Raw genomic sequence first — 15,490 nt, forward strand, 5'->3', positions numbered from 1 at the left:
GGATTACTAAAATAGAACTGTTGTCTTCCCTGTCTTGTCTCTCCCCACTCCAAACCATTCTCCATTTTACTTTTAAAGTGCTTTTCCTAAAGCAAACATCCAATCATGTTATCCCATTATCAGTAAATTGAAGTGGCTTCCTAAAGCCTCCATACAAAATTCAATGTCTTTCATTACCTAGCCCCCTCCTGCTTTCCAGTCTTAAACCATTGCTGACTTCCTGGCTCTTCTAAGAACAAGTCACTCCCCATTTCCCAGCTCTGGGCATTGTACCTGGCTGTCTCCCAATGGAACCTTCTCCTTACTCCATTCCAACTGCTGAAAAATCCCACCAGCTATTGGATGCCTTTCCTTAATCCCAATGCCTTTCCTTTGCTAATTATTTCCTATTTATAATGTATATAGCTTATTTTGTGTATATTTGCTTGCATGTTGTCTCCCTCATTAGATTTTTTTTTAGATTGATATTTTAGTTTTCCAATGATAGTTTCCTTGAGGGACAGAACTGTCTTTTGCATCTTTTTAATGTTCTCATTCCTGGCCTATAGTCTTCCTTAATGAATATTTATTGAATTAAATTAAATATAAATCTTGAATGGGATGGTGGGGTTTTTGCTCACTTGTTGAAGAAAATATAGATTTCTCCTTTGCCCCCATTTGAATTATAGTGTAAAGAGCACTAGATTTGAGTCTTTGCCCTCTTTCTTCCTAGTTGAGTAACTTTAAGTAAATAACTTTACCAACCTGGTCTTCAGTTCCCTGACTTTCAAAACAAAGTTTAGAGCAATTAAGCATTAATATCTCTTCTAACTCTAAATTTGTCTTCTCATGATTTAAATAATTTTATCACTTTTAAATTTATAAATTTTAAAATCTTGTTTATTTTTATTCCAATTTTAGCATATTTCAGAAAAAAGTAATAGCTTTCCCATGCTACTGTAGTTTTTGTTTTTTTACTGTTATGTGTATTTATTTACTATAAAGCTATTGTATTAACAAACCTAATAAAATAGTTATTTTTCACTTTCATTTTAGATAATTATATTTTCTGGAGGCAGCATTTATAACTACTCTAAAGATCTGAAAGGACGAGTTTATTTTACAAGCAATGATCTCAAATTAGGTGATGCATCAATAAATATAACAGATCTACAATTATCAGATATGGGTACATATCAATGCAAAGTGCAAAAACTCCCTGGCGTTGCAAACAAAAAGATGCAACTTTCCGTGCTTGGTAAGTGTTTTTAAGATGTTTTAAAATAGTAATGGATATTGCCATAGGATCTTAGTTAAACTCTTTCTAGTTTTAGTTGTAATTTTGACCATTTTAAAGCTTCTGTGATTTTTTTTTGTGCAACAGAATGTGTAAGTACCTGTTTCCTGAATGCTAAAATTAAAATGTTTGTATACAAAGGATTTTTAGGGGGGTAAAGAGGAATCTAAAGTTATCTGATTTATAGAGCGCTTGAGGTATATTAAAAGTGAATGACTTTTCTTAAATAACATCTGCCTGATCTCTACATAGTTTATTTTTATTTATTTAAGGCAATGGGGTTAAGTGACTTGCCCAAGGTCACACATCTAGGTAATTATTAAATGTTTAAGATCAGATTTGAGCTCAGGTCCTTCTGACTCCAGGATTTGAGCTCAGGTCCTCCTGACTCCAGGGCAAGGTAGGATTAAGCAATATGAGAATTACCAGATAAACAGGCTGGTTTTAGAAGAGGCAGAGAAATGAGAAACCAAATTGCTAATGTTTGCTGCATTATGAAGAAATTCAGAGTTCCAGATAAAGCATCTATTTCTTTGCATTGACTCCTAAATTAGTAATAGTCTTTGGTCTTTGTTCAAACTCCACAATTGTTTCTCTGGATACAGATGGTATTCTCCATCACAGATACCCCAAAATTGTGCAGTGAAGACTAACAGCACTCCTCCAGAGGCAATATGATTTAATGGAAAGGGCAGAGACCAATAGAAAAACTAGACTATGGTTCTAATCCATTCTCTCCCTCTAACTAGCTGTGAGACCTTGGAGAAAATTCCCTATTGTATATGGGCTTCAGTTTCCTAGAATATATATATGTTTATTCTAGATAACCTCTGAGATTTCAGAAAACTTGAGATTCAAAATTAGAAAGCTTTTCTTGTATTTTATCATTCTGTGGTTATGTATGGAACAGGTCCTAATTAACCTGAAAATTTGAAACTTCTCTAGTTTTTCTACTAAACCTCAATTAAGATAACAAGATTTTTCACTAAATATTAGAGGAGTGAAATTTAAGATGTGCATAGTTCTAATGTAGAATTTCTTTTTTTTTTTTAGTTTTTTTTTGCAAGGCAGTGGGGTTAAGTGGCTTGCCCAAGGCCATGCAGCTAGGTCATTATTAAGTGTCTGAGGTCAAACTTGAACTCAGCTCCTCCTGAACTCCAGGGCCATTGCTCTATCCACTGTGCCACCTAACCGCCCCTTCTAATATAGAATTTCATGAATATTACTTTGCTATAATACTTTCTTTTAGGGAAACTTTCCTACATGTCTATAATCATGTAGAAATTCCATCTGGCCATTTGCTTTGATAATAATTGTCTTTTGCATTTATTCTTTTATATACCTGGAAACTGGTTTTTCATTTACTTGATGAAACTTAGTTCCCAAAAAAAGATTAGGAGAGAATTTGAGGTATCTTGTATATTCTTTTTCTTTGTTTTTGTTTTTGAACAAGGCAGTGGGGTTAAGTGATTTGCCCAAAGTCAGACAGTGAGGTAATTATTAAGTGTCTGAGGTTGGAGTTGAACTCAGGTCTTCAGGACTGGTGGTCTATCCCACTATGCCACCCAGCTGCCTCTATATTCACTTCTAAAAAGTCATCTAAGTATTTCCTAAGCATTTACTATGGGGACTACAAATAAAAGCAAAAATACAACTCCTGTGCTCCAAGACTTTTAACATTCTACTTGAGTAAGACAGTGCATAAAAGGGAAATGAATAGCAGGAAACAATTGGAATATAGTGGTAAAGTCCAGAAATCAGAAACAGCCAGAAGAGTGAATAATGGCTGACCTGGACTTTCCTCAGAATAGGTTTTCAGGAGGAACCCCTCCACCCCCTAATTGAAAGAGTAGACTGTAGGAGCTGAGGGATGATCCTAAGTAAGAAGCTGATGGGAATTTTCATGAGAAAGAAGCAACTGTGGAAGGAGTGTTCACATCATGTTATACATCCATTGCCCTTTTTTTTTCTTAATTACCCTTTTAAAATAATTGAGAAAGTAAGAGGGACAAAACATTGTTTTTTTATACAGGTCCTTAATATTTTTTTATTATTTTTTAATATTTATTTTCTTTTTAATTTTGTTTATTTAAGGCAATGGGATTAAGCAGCTTGCCCAAGGTCACACAGTTAGGCAATTATTAAATATCTGAGGCTGAATTTGAACTCAGGGACTCCTGGCTCCGGGACTGGCGCCCTATCCACTTTGCCACCTAGCTGCCCCACATTGTTTTATTAAAGACAAGTGAAGTCAACTTTGGATTTTTTTATTTAGCATGATTGCTATTCTATGACACATAATTCTCTAATCAGTGAAATAGTTGTTGAGTTTTAGAGTAATAAAATGTGAATACTTTTGGGGGCTCAGAAAGGACAGTTCTCAAATCAATTTGGGGAGCTAAAATGGTTACTGTGTTTTCTATTTGCCTTCAACATCATCATGGAGCTTTGGAAGAAATTTTATAGGATACCAGAGTCTTAAATAACACTAGTCCAAATTATTTCCTGCTCTGTTCATCTTTCACTGAATAGCAAAAATATAATTAAGCTAAGAAAAACACTTTGGAATAAATAATAAACAGCTATGTAGATGTATCTTCAAATTTTTTATTTATTAATATAATTTTTATATGTATGTATTCATAATACAAACACATATAATGCACACTGAAATACTCAAGTGAAAGAAGAGTTCAATAAAATTAATTAAACTATTCCATTTCTTTTTCAGTTAAACCTTCAGGGACAAGATGTTACATTGATGGATCATCAGTGATTGGCAGTGATTTTAAACTAAAATGTGAATCAGAAGAAGGTTCCCTTCCTTTATACTATTCATGGCAAAGAGTGCCCATCACAGAAAAATTTCCTTCTGTGATAGCAGGTATTGCTAATGTTATAATTTATGTGTTTATATTAACAATTAAACAACATCACTTATTAACATTCATTGTGGGTTGGTTTTTTTCCTCTTAAGTTTTGAGTTCCAAATCCTATCCTTCCCCCTTCCCTGATATGGTAAGATGTAGGTTGTCCATGTTCAGTCATGTCAAATGCCTCTATATTAGAAGCAGAAGACAAAAATAAAGTGGAAAAATAATGTGCTTCAATCTGTATTTAGACATTTTTCTCTGGAGGTGGATAATATTTTTCAATATGAGTCTTTTGGGATTATCTTGGAACAGAGTGCTTGTTATCTCACAGCCCTTAGCCTCAGAGATCCTGTTTTTGAGAGCTGTAGTCCTCCACTTTTAAGTGTTTGCTGCTCCTGCAAGGTCCCTGAACCAGGGCTTTCTAACCACCTTGGGACTTTCTCATGGAAGCCTCCTGCCTTGGTCTTGCAATCTATTCCTGTTCTTGATAACTATTTGGAATTGAAGCCTTTCCTACACTAGTACTTTCTTTGCTAATGGGCCCCCTTTCTTTCTAAGCTCACTTCACATGATCTTCTGGCTGACCTCTTAAGCATCTCTGGAATGGAACTGCTCCAGATTCTTGATCATTATTCAGTCTGGTTGCACTCTTCAAAGTTTTGCTAAACTAGTTATGGGAGGTAGACAATCAGCCTTCATATGATTATCACTAGTTTGCATTTCTTATTGGGAAAATTCCATTTTATATTCTTTGACCATTTTTCTTTTGGGAAAATTGTTACTTATTATTAAATAATTTTATCAATTTCTTCTATATACAGTTATCCCTTCTACCTAACAGGGGTCAGGGTAACAGTATCATTTTGATATGGAAAATCCACATAAAAATTTTACGTTCTCACTTTGAACTGAATTATTATGGTAGTAAATGATAAACTTTATTATACAAATCTTTACATATATCATATGCATTTCTCAGTTTCTAAGCTTTTTCTGTTGTCTATGGCTTCCGCAAAACTTCCCCAAAATACCAATTTCTTATGACTCACAATGTATTGAAACCATTATGGGGAAAGGATAACTATTTTGATTATCAGATGAGAAGAGTGATGCAGTGGCTCTCACTGTGTGGCTTTCGGTGAGCCATTTTAATCTCTTCTGACCTTAGTTTCTTCATCTGTAACAAGAAGCCTATAGGGTTGCTTCCAGCTTCACATCTATGTTACTTCTTATCAGAAAAATCTGTTGCAAATATTTTCCCCTACTTAATGATTTCCTTTTTCCTAAGTGCATTGATTTTGCTTGTTTACAAACTTCTCAATTATATGTAATCAAATTTGTCTTTTTTATCTTTCACAATTATCTTTATATCCTTTTATATCATGAATTCACTCTCATAAATGTGATAGTTTTATTTTTCTTTTCTCTGCTAATAAAAAAGTTAATATGACCTTTTTTTATTTAGGTCAAAATACTTGAAACTTATTTTAACATAATGTATTAGTTGGTAATTATTAGTGTTAATATAATGTGTTAGTTTGTAATATAAACCTAATTTCTCTAGACTACTTTCCAGATTTCCAAGTAGTTTTTGTCAAATAGATTGTACTTATCCTAGGGTTCTTCTGTATTTTGTTTAAAGATTTCTTTACTCCTATCATTACTTTCATTAAAAAAAACTTTTCTGCAGTCTTTCATAATATTTAGCTTCCATTCCTAAGTAATCAAGATGTATTTTTTAAAAATAGGTAAGAAAATCTGTTTTTCTTCCTATAGATCCCAACCCAGCCATTATTTCTATACGAAATGCCACTCCAGAGTTCTCTGGCACATACAGCTGTAGTGTAAGAAACAGAGTTGGTGCTGATCAATGCCTTTTGAGGGTGAATGTTGTTCCTCGTAAGTATATTCTTTTCCTTTGGGGTGGGGGGATGAGTATATTGCCTCCACCTATGATTTTGCTACCTTTTCAACAAGCCTATGACCTATAATTTAATAATCTTACAGAGAAGCCTAGGCACTAAGTAGTGACCATATTCATATCACCACTCAGAGGCATGATTTGAACTGAGATCTTCTGCCAATGCCAGCCATCTATCTCCATACATATTTCTCATCTTTTTGGCATTTTGTAACAAGGCTTTATATTTCTTCATTTTGTATTCCATTCCATAAGATGTACCCATTAATGGAACAAATTTTGGGATGGTATGACTGTCTTTTACTTTCCTAACTTAAAGAGAATGTTTTATTAATAAATTGTTCTTTGCATTGCAGTGATTTTTATTGGTGGGGGAGGGCCTCAAATTAACTTTTGCTCCACTATCAGAATCCAATGAAAAAAATATGTACATGGAAAAATTTTTCCAGTTAATCTATTAGATAGGAAGAGAAGTTAAACTACTCTTTACAATCATTTCTGTCCAAAGTCCTTTTAAAAGATGTTCTGAATTATTGTAGCTTCAAACACTGCTGGTACAATTGCTGGAGCTATCATAGGAACCTTGTGTGCCCTCTTGCTGCTGGGTCTTCTAATCTTTTGCTGCTGTAAAAAACACAAGGAGGAAAAATATGAAAAAGAAGTTCACCATGATATCAGGTAACTTTTCCCCAAAAAAGAAAGCTTCCATAAGAGGTGCAATTAACTACAATTTCAAAATCTTAAATATTTTAATCAATAATTCAATCTATAGTTTTTTTGGGTTGGGTTTTTTTTTTTTAGGTTTTTGCAAGTGGCTTGCCCAAGGCCACACAGCTAGGTAATTATTAAGTGTCTGAGGCCAGATTTGAACTCAAATCCTCCTGACTCCAGGACCAGTGCTCTATCCACTGCGTCACCTAGCCATCCCTTATAGTTAAATATTAGTAAAAATTTGATCACTGAGGTCTTTACTTTAATTTAGCATCAGAAAATTTAGAATTAGAAAGAGCTTGGGAACAGCTTGGTAGCACAGTGGATAGAACACCTGCCCTGGAGTCAGGAGGATCTGAGTTCAAATTTGTCCTCAGACACTTGATACTTGACTGTGTGACCTTGGGCAAGTCACTTAATCCCATTGCCTTGTGTTGGGGGAAGAACTTGAAGGTATTCCCTTGTTCTTTTAATAGGTAATATCTAGTTGACTCACTATGGGTTGGAGTGGGTGAATAAACTGGCTACACTCACATAACTATTTATTAATATAGAAAATATTTGAACATGGGTCTCCTATTCTTCTCTGAGAATAGCATAATGATGTAATCTTCGTATGACCTGGAAAGATGTCCCTGGTCTAGGAATCAGTGAAGTTAGTTGTTATTATTATGTTAGTTGCTTATACTGTATTTGCACAGCAAATTATTTAACTAAGACTTTTTAATTTTATCAAATTGAAAGGGGTTGGATTTTTTTTTTGAGCATAGCTTGCTGGTTTGAAATTCAGACATCCTTAGTAAAAAGATCTTAGAACTGTGCATTTACTCAATTTGCTCAACTAATTGGAAGAAATTCTTTTCTTAAACAGATGAGAGTATAGGCTTGTAAATAGAAGCATAATTCATGAATTTCCAACTTTCTCCCCAATATAGTATAATTATTATAATATGTTTTCAAAGAGAGATTGAAGTTTATATAATTATAAGCTTATTAGGACATTTAAAAATTTTTATATCTGGGCTTTTATTTCTAGAGAGGATGTTCCTCCTCCAAAGAGTCGTACATCTACTGCCAGAAGCTACATTGGTAGCAATCATTCCTCTCTGGGATCAATGTCACCTTCCAACATAGAAGGCTATACCAAAGCTCAGTATAACCAAGTACCAAGTGATGACTTTGATCGTACTCCACAGAGTCCGAGTTTTGCACCAACTAAGGTAGCAGCATCTAATCTAAGTAGAATGGGAGCTATTCCTGTGATGATACCAGCACAAAGCAAAGATGGATCAATAGTATAGAACATCTAAAACTTTCTTCAGATGTTTTTCTTCTTTGGAAAAAGGAAAAAGCTGCCAACCTAAAATCTTTTTGAAGAAATAATAATTTGACCTAAACTAATAAAAAGATGATCTTCTAGAAACTTTGTTTGAAATTGACAAGTTTGAATCCTACATCAGACACTTAAAAACTGTGAGCAAGTCATTTAACCTGTTTTTACTTATTTCCTCAGCTACTCACAGGGTTGTTATCTGGAACATACTACAAATGTAAACACTTTGTGAATTTTAAAGTATTACATAAATATTAGTTATTGTTATAAAGAAGAGATCTGATAGAATCTCCCAGGGAAGGAGGATACATGATTGAATTTCCAAATGAAGTTTTTTCCTTCAGTTCCTTTAGAAGCAACTCATTTAACTGAAATATATTACATATATGTATATATGTAACAAGATTTACTGTTACTATTACTGCATTTTCAGTCATTTTCTGTAGCAAACTATATAAACATTACAAAAATTTGAGAATTGCAAAAAACTAAAATAATTTAAAATGTAAAATGACCCTTGTTATAATCAATTTGAAGAGTATGTCTTGAACATCTCCTGAAAGAATACCTAGTATGATTAGCAACTGAGTTCTGTTATAATTAAATGCTACAAGAGAGTAGCTAGTTGTTTTTTGCTTTCTAGCTATATTTAGTTAGCAGATTCTACTAGTGCAGTGTTCTTTTTAAAGAAGTTATATATATATATATATATATGATGGTTTTTATTGAAAAGACATCCATACTATTACTTAGTATATGTCATGTGACCAGTATCATTTTACCCACAATGATCAGTGTGTTAAGGGAACATGGTTTGTTGTCATATATGCTCTTAACTTCTGAACTAACTAGTCCAGATTGATTGGATGGGGTTGTACTTAAACCCTCTTAATTTGGCTGCCTGCTTTAGGCTGTGTGTTTATGTGAATAAGAAAATTATTTAATGTCATCTACATAAGGGTTTTTGGTTTGTTTGGTTTGGTTTTTTCTGGCACTTTTTTTTTTCCAGAAATGTGCACACCTATATTTACCTTCTTGATTTGAATACCTGGGAGAGACATTTTTTTTAAAAAACCTCCAAAGTTTACTTTTTACTTTTTTCCTCCACAAATATTGTAAATATTACCTTACAGCTTGTGTGTTCTTATCTTGCAGGTGTAGCTTTGTATGATACTCATAGAGAAACTGAGGTTAGGGAAGATTTCCTACTTAGTTTTGTGAAAATTGGTAATTTTTAACAATCTTAAGAAAAAAAGTTTTTAACACCATCTTGGTAGAAAGAAGAGAACTAGTTTTGTTAGAAAAAAAATGTTTTCATTGCTTTTTTTCTTAAGATTTTTTATTAGGACTTCAGTTCTTTAGCAATTAAGAACTGCTTTTTATTAACTCCCAACACTTTTTCCCCCTTAGATTTTCATAAACTGTTTTGAGTATTTTGATTGTAAATACCACATATAAATAAATGTTATGAACTTTGCATTATGTACTGTATCCTGTGTACAACTAGATGGCTATAATGTTTAAATTTAATTTTTTTGTATCTGTATGATTTTTACCACAACCCATTAGAGCTACAATAAATTTTCATCTGTGCCTTTACAGCAAACTCATTTATCAAACATTTTTATGCCCATGAACTATTACATGAAAGGTGCTTAAGGATAAAGGTATTGTTTTTTATAAAGTACATCACTGTGATACCTTTCTATTTACCTTTTAATACTGCCTTTTCTACATGTCCTTTTAAAATATTGTTTAAATGTATTTAAGGAATTAGTTTTTATTGTTTCTAATACCCAGTGCTATTTTCTTACGTTCCTGGTTCCTGTGCTCTTAGCTGTGTTTTTATTTCTTTTGATTTTCAGTTAGATAAAATACTAGATCTAACTCTGGGAAATTAGTCAGGAATCAGCATTCAAATCCAATTTTAAATTTTAATTTAAAATTGAATCTTGTACACTTGGTATTTGCAAATGGAGGAATTCATTAATTTTAAAGATATTTGAGAGAAATTTTTCTGCCAATAGATGGGTCTCAAATTACTTAATATGTGTGGCATCTCCTTTCACAAGTAAAAGTTTTTAGATTTCTTTTCTGTTTCCATGGGTACAAATTTAAAGTATCTTTTGTGAGGTGTGACTGATTTTCTTTTCATTTTGAACTGTGCAGGCCACATTTTTGAAAAGCTATAATGTAGTATGAATAAAAGGCTGAAATTGTATGTAGCTGTTTTAATGTTAGTGAAGGAATAGTAAGCACAATTTAAACTTTTCTATGACTTATAGAAATGTACATATATCTTCATTGTATTCATGTTACTTTTATTAATCCCATAATAAAATGTTTTGGGAAAATTCTTTTGAATCTTAAAGGAAAAAACTCCAATAAAGCCAACATTTTCAATAGAATTTACAGCAATAATAGAATACAGCAATAATAACAACATAGCTGTAAATTTATACTGTATAAACTTGGAAGAATTATCATTAAATTTATGTTTTTGTTTTTCCTTAAATTGTCATCTCTAATAATTTGTTAAATTATCTTATAATAATTAATATAAGTAAGTATTGGGTTGAACTTAGGCCATTTCTAACAAATAACTTTTGTTTTGGCTAACACTTTCATGAGAAGCTATGAGTAAGGTTGAGTTTAAAGTAATCAAAAAATTTTGTGAAATTAAAATTCTTTGTATTCTGGTCTTTGTTAAGTATAAGTTTCAACTTTAAGTTAATCAGTCTTGACAATATAAGACTGAAAAGAACCATAATTGGTTAGTAAAGCATTTTCTCTAAGAACAAAATATTATGTGACAATTATCCATTTGCCACTGAGGAAAGATATTTTGGCACACATCACATTGAACAAAACACAGGAAATGAGTGTCAGACTTTGCATTAAAGTTTCTGGGTTTAGTATTTTAAATGAAGCCTTTGAAATTTTTTAATAGTTCCTCTAGTTTTATGTTCAACTTATGTACTTTTGAAATAAAATAATTCAAGAAAGCAGTTTTCTGTCTCAAATTTCAGTGTTGCATGGTTTTATTTTGCACGTTTTTTGATTCCTAAATTGTAATATTCTTTTCTATCATTCTTATACTAAATGATGATAGGACTATAAATTGTAAAATATAAAGGAATCTTGGAGTATATCATCTACATTTTATAGATGAAGAAACTGAGTCCAACAGAGGAGTGAAGTAGGTTGCCAAAGAGCACACACATAAAGCATTATTTGATAAGGATATTTAAAGTTAAAACAAACATCTGATTCACTTAGAGTTCTTATTTAGCTTTTCCAGTTAGCACCCCCCCATAATTTTCATAAATTGAAATCATGTTTTAAATTCTTTTTATGAGGGTGAGTCTTCCTTTATAGGTGAAATCACATTTCTGGGACCAAAACAAAGTTGAATGAAAGAGAGCATTTTAATAGTTTTTTTCTATGTTCTTGGCATAACTATAGTAACTAAAATGTATTAAGAATAAATTATACTGTGGCAGCTAGGTGGCGCAGTGGAGAGAAACCATCCTTGTATTCAGGGGGACCTGAGTTCAAATCCAGCCTCAGACACAATAATTACCTAGCTGTGTGGTCTTGGGCAAGCCACTCAACCCCATTGCCTTGCAAAAAATAAAAAAAATAAATTATTTTTCTACTTAGTTCATTTTAATAAATTTTGACTTCTATTTTGTGCTTTACCCAAGAGAGAAAATAAATGGCATAGAGGGGCGGCTAGGTAGCATAGTGGATAGAGCACCGGCCATGGAGTCAGGAGTTCCTGAGTTCAAATCTGGCCTCAGACACTCAATAATAATTACCTAGCTGTGTGGCCTTGGACAAGCCACTTAACACCATTTGCCTTGCCAAAAAATAAAATAAAATAAAATAAATGGCATAGAAAGCAACCTCTAGCCTTTTCCACAACTCTTCCTGTATTTCTTGCCCAGTCTACTAGGACTGTCCATTCATTATCCCCTCCCTTCTTGCCAATATGTCCTTTCTATTTTTCTTTTGCAGAATGCCCTAGGGAGTCCAGAGTCTAGGTTCCAGTAAAAGGCTTTGAGTTACTCCCTCTTCCTGATAGTTTTGGGACCAAGTCACTTTAATGAGAAAATAGTCACCAAGTACAATTCTTTTGGAAAGAAGATACTTTGGCTACTATATTCTCTAAACCTCTTAGCATTAACCTGCTTATCCTTGAATCTTTTCATTTGCCTTGCAAATGACCCTTCATGTATATTCTCTCCCCAATTAGAATATGAACATTATATCTTGTTTTTCTTTTTTGTATTTCCATCATTAACAGTATTTGGTAGTTGTTTTCTCATATTTTTATTCATTCCTCTCAAGAATAGATAGTAGGGCATGTCACAAACACAATTAACCATAATAAAAAATAATTCAATAAATTGTATTACTGTGGGTTCACATATCAAAAAAATAAATACAATAAAAACAACTAAGTCCTATATGAAGAAAAATGAAGGCTTACTGAATGGAGGGGACATTTGATTTGAACTTTAAAGAAGATAAGAATTTAACAGAAGAGTGAGGAAGAGGCAGCTAGGTGGCACAGTGGACAGAGCACCTGCCCTGGAGTCAAGAGTACCTGAGTTCAAATTGGACCTCAGACACTTAATAATTACCTAGCTGTGTGGCCTTGGGCAAGCCACTTGACACCATTGCCTTGCAAAACCTAAAAATAAATAAATAAATAAATAAATAATAAAAAGAAGAGTGAGGAAAATAAGCATTTCACACATAGGAAATAGCAGTGATGGATGATAAATTCAAGTAGATTCTGAACAAGAAAAATTAGATTACTGTTTGTGCTACTTCTCCAACTTTATCCATCTAAATTGGAAAGCCAATCACAGGCCCCCAAATTTAAGGTAATCTAGAAAGGACTTCTGAAGTCTTCTAGCCCAACATCCAATTTACATATGAAGAACTGAGTCCCAGAGAAGTTGGGTGAATATCCTGAAGTTTCAGTAAATGAAAAGCAGGATTTAAAGTGAACTCCCACACCAAAACCAGTACACTTATCCTTTATAGCTTCAGCTTAATGACTTAATTTGCCCTCAGAGATAGAGGGTTCCATTTTTAGATGGTCTTAATAGTTAGCAAATTTCATTCCTCTACCTTATTAATGTGGATTCTGCTTTAGTGTCAAACAAAACAAATTTACTCCCTCTTCCAAATAGCAAAGCATTAAATATTTGGTCATAGCTACACTCATCCAGACTAAACATTTCCAGTTTCTTCTGATTTCATATGGCATGACCTTGAGGTCCTTCACCATCCAGGTCACTTTATGCTGGACATTACTTGATTCTTTACTCCCACAACCCACACATCAAATTTAAGGTCAAATCTTCAAATTGCCAAATTTATGGTCAGATCTACTTTGATAATATCTCATGGCCGCTTTACTGTCCTTTTATGTTGCTTCCATGATGCAAAACTTAATCATTGCTTAAAGTCTTTTCCCTGCTTCAGTTCAAAGTAATCAGTTATTGAAATGGTCTTCCTAAAGTCCAGGAAATGTAAAAGCATTTCTTATAGTAACTCTCCCCTCTCCTTGATAAACCTCAGGAGTTTTAGGCAGCTTGCGGAGCTCATTTTCTGGAGTTCAAATCTGGCCTGTGATACTATTTGTGTGACCTTATACAAGTCTCTTAATGCTGTCTGCTCAGTTTCCTCATCTGTCAAATGAACTTGAGAAGGAAATGGCAAACCTCTTCAGTATCTTTGCCAAGAAAATCCCTAAAATTCCTGAAAAATGACTGAAGATAAACAGCTCCCTATTACCACTAAGATCTATAAACAACTCTTTATAAATTTCAGTCTGGCCCCATTCTATTCTAGATTTCTTGCAGTCCTGCACACATAATAACCTTTTTTCCCCCCTGTGTCTTTTCCCAGGCTCACTCTTATCACTGGAATACTCTTCCCTTCTCACCTGCCTCCTAGCTTCCTTCCAGGCTCAGCTCAACTCAACTTTTATCTTCAAAAGACCTTTCCAGATCTTATCTCCCCTGTCCCCAAATGCTAATTATTTCCTTCTGAAATTAACCTCCATTTTTGGGTGAGGTGTTAACAGAGCAGTGGAGTTAAGTGACTTGCCCAAGGTCACACAGTTTGGTAATTATTAAATATCTGAAGTCAAATTTGAACTCAGATCCTCCTGACTCCATTGCACCACCTAGCTGCCCCAGTCTCTATTTTCAATACATGTTGGTAGTAATAAATTTCTTTGATACAATTTCTCTCTCCTTCCTCCACGAAAGAAAATTGTCAGGGCGGCTAGGTGATGCAGTCGATAGAGTACCAGCCCTGGAGTCAGGAGGCCCTGAATTCAAATCCAGCTTCAGAAACTTACTAATTAATTACCTAGCTGTGTGACCTTGGGCAAGACACTTAACCCTATGGACTTGGGAAAAAAAAAGCCTGTTATTTCCTTAATCCTTCCCTCCTTTAAGAGGAATTATTAGCTTTCTTTAAAAGCTATTCCTTGAACATGATTTTCTGTAGCTTCCCTAATGCAGCTTCTTGGTGAACTAAAATTTTAAAAGAAGACCCAGCCATAGACTATCAATATCTCACCCCACTCACCCCGCCCTATATCCATTCAATTGCCACAGCCTGTCAACTTTTCCTTTGCTGTGCTGACATCATTCTTGTGCAGGCCCTCATCATCTCATAACTTGTAATATTGCAAGAGTGCCTACCTCTACTCTCCACTTAAATCTATCTTCCATTCAAGTACCAAAATGATTTCCTTAACACAGGTTCTACCACGTCACCCCCCGCAATTCTCAATAACTCCAGTGCTCCCCTTTTGCCTTCAGAATCAAATTTTAAATCATGCTTATTATTCAAAACCCTTCCATAACCTAGCTGTTCTCTCTGCCCCTCCCTACCTAGATGGTACAGTGGATAGAGCACTGGCCTTGGAATCAGGTCAGGAGTTTGAATCCAGTCTCTGAGGTTTACTAGCTATGTGACCTTGGGCAAGTGATTTATCCCTGATTGCCTCTCCATTCATCCTGATTCATATCTGGCCACTGGAGCCAGATGGCTCTGGAGGACAAAATGAGGTTGGTGACTTAGCACAGCACTCCCCCCACCCCAAATCCAATTCAAGTGCTTGTCATGACATCATCTCCCTGATGTCATGGTCTTCTTTGAAAATGAAAGACAAACATTATTACCTTTCCAATTTCTTAAACCCCATACCTCCTCCCCAATTGACAAATGATCAAAGGATATGCAAAGGCAATTTACAGATGAGGAAATCAAAGCTGTCCATAGTCATATGAAAAATTGTTCTAAATCATTACTGATTAGAGAAATGCAAATTAAAGCAGCTC

At 34.0% G+C, this 15,490-nt stretch overlaps 1 protein-coding gene across 1 annotated transcript in view; it reads left to right on the plus strand.

The window, feature by feature from the left end:
- CXADR (CXADR cell adhesion molecule) overlaps window positions 1-11,149 on the plus strand; it is a 41,612-nt gene extending 30,463 nt beyond the window's left edge. Inside the window, exons 3-7 of the mRNA XM_074213828.1 lie at window positions 1,036-1,237; window positions 4,008-4,160; window positions 5,926-6,048; window positions 6,610-6,748; window positions 7,818-11,149. Coding sequence (XP_074069929.1) covers window positions 1,036-1,237; window positions 4,008-4,160; window positions 5,926-6,048; window positions 6,610-6,748; window positions 7,818-8,082 — 882 coding nt within the window. The 3' untranslated portion in view covers window positions 8,083-11,149. The remainder of the gene's footprint in view (window positions 1-1,035; window positions 1,238-4,007; window positions 4,161-5,925; window positions 6,049-6,609; window positions 6,749-7,817) is intronic.
- Window positions 11,150-15,490: the final 4,341 nt, after the last annotated feature.

The sequence above is a fragment of the Macrotis lagotis genome, chromosome 1 (assembly GCF_037893015.1).
Source record: "Macrotis lagotis isolate mMagLag1 chromosome 1, bilby.v1.9.chrom.fasta, whole genome shotgun sequence".
In the NCBI taxonomy this organism is placed as follows: domain Eukaryota; kingdom Metazoa; phylum Chordata; class Mammalia; order Peramelemorphia; family Peramelidae; genus Macrotis; species Macrotis lagotis.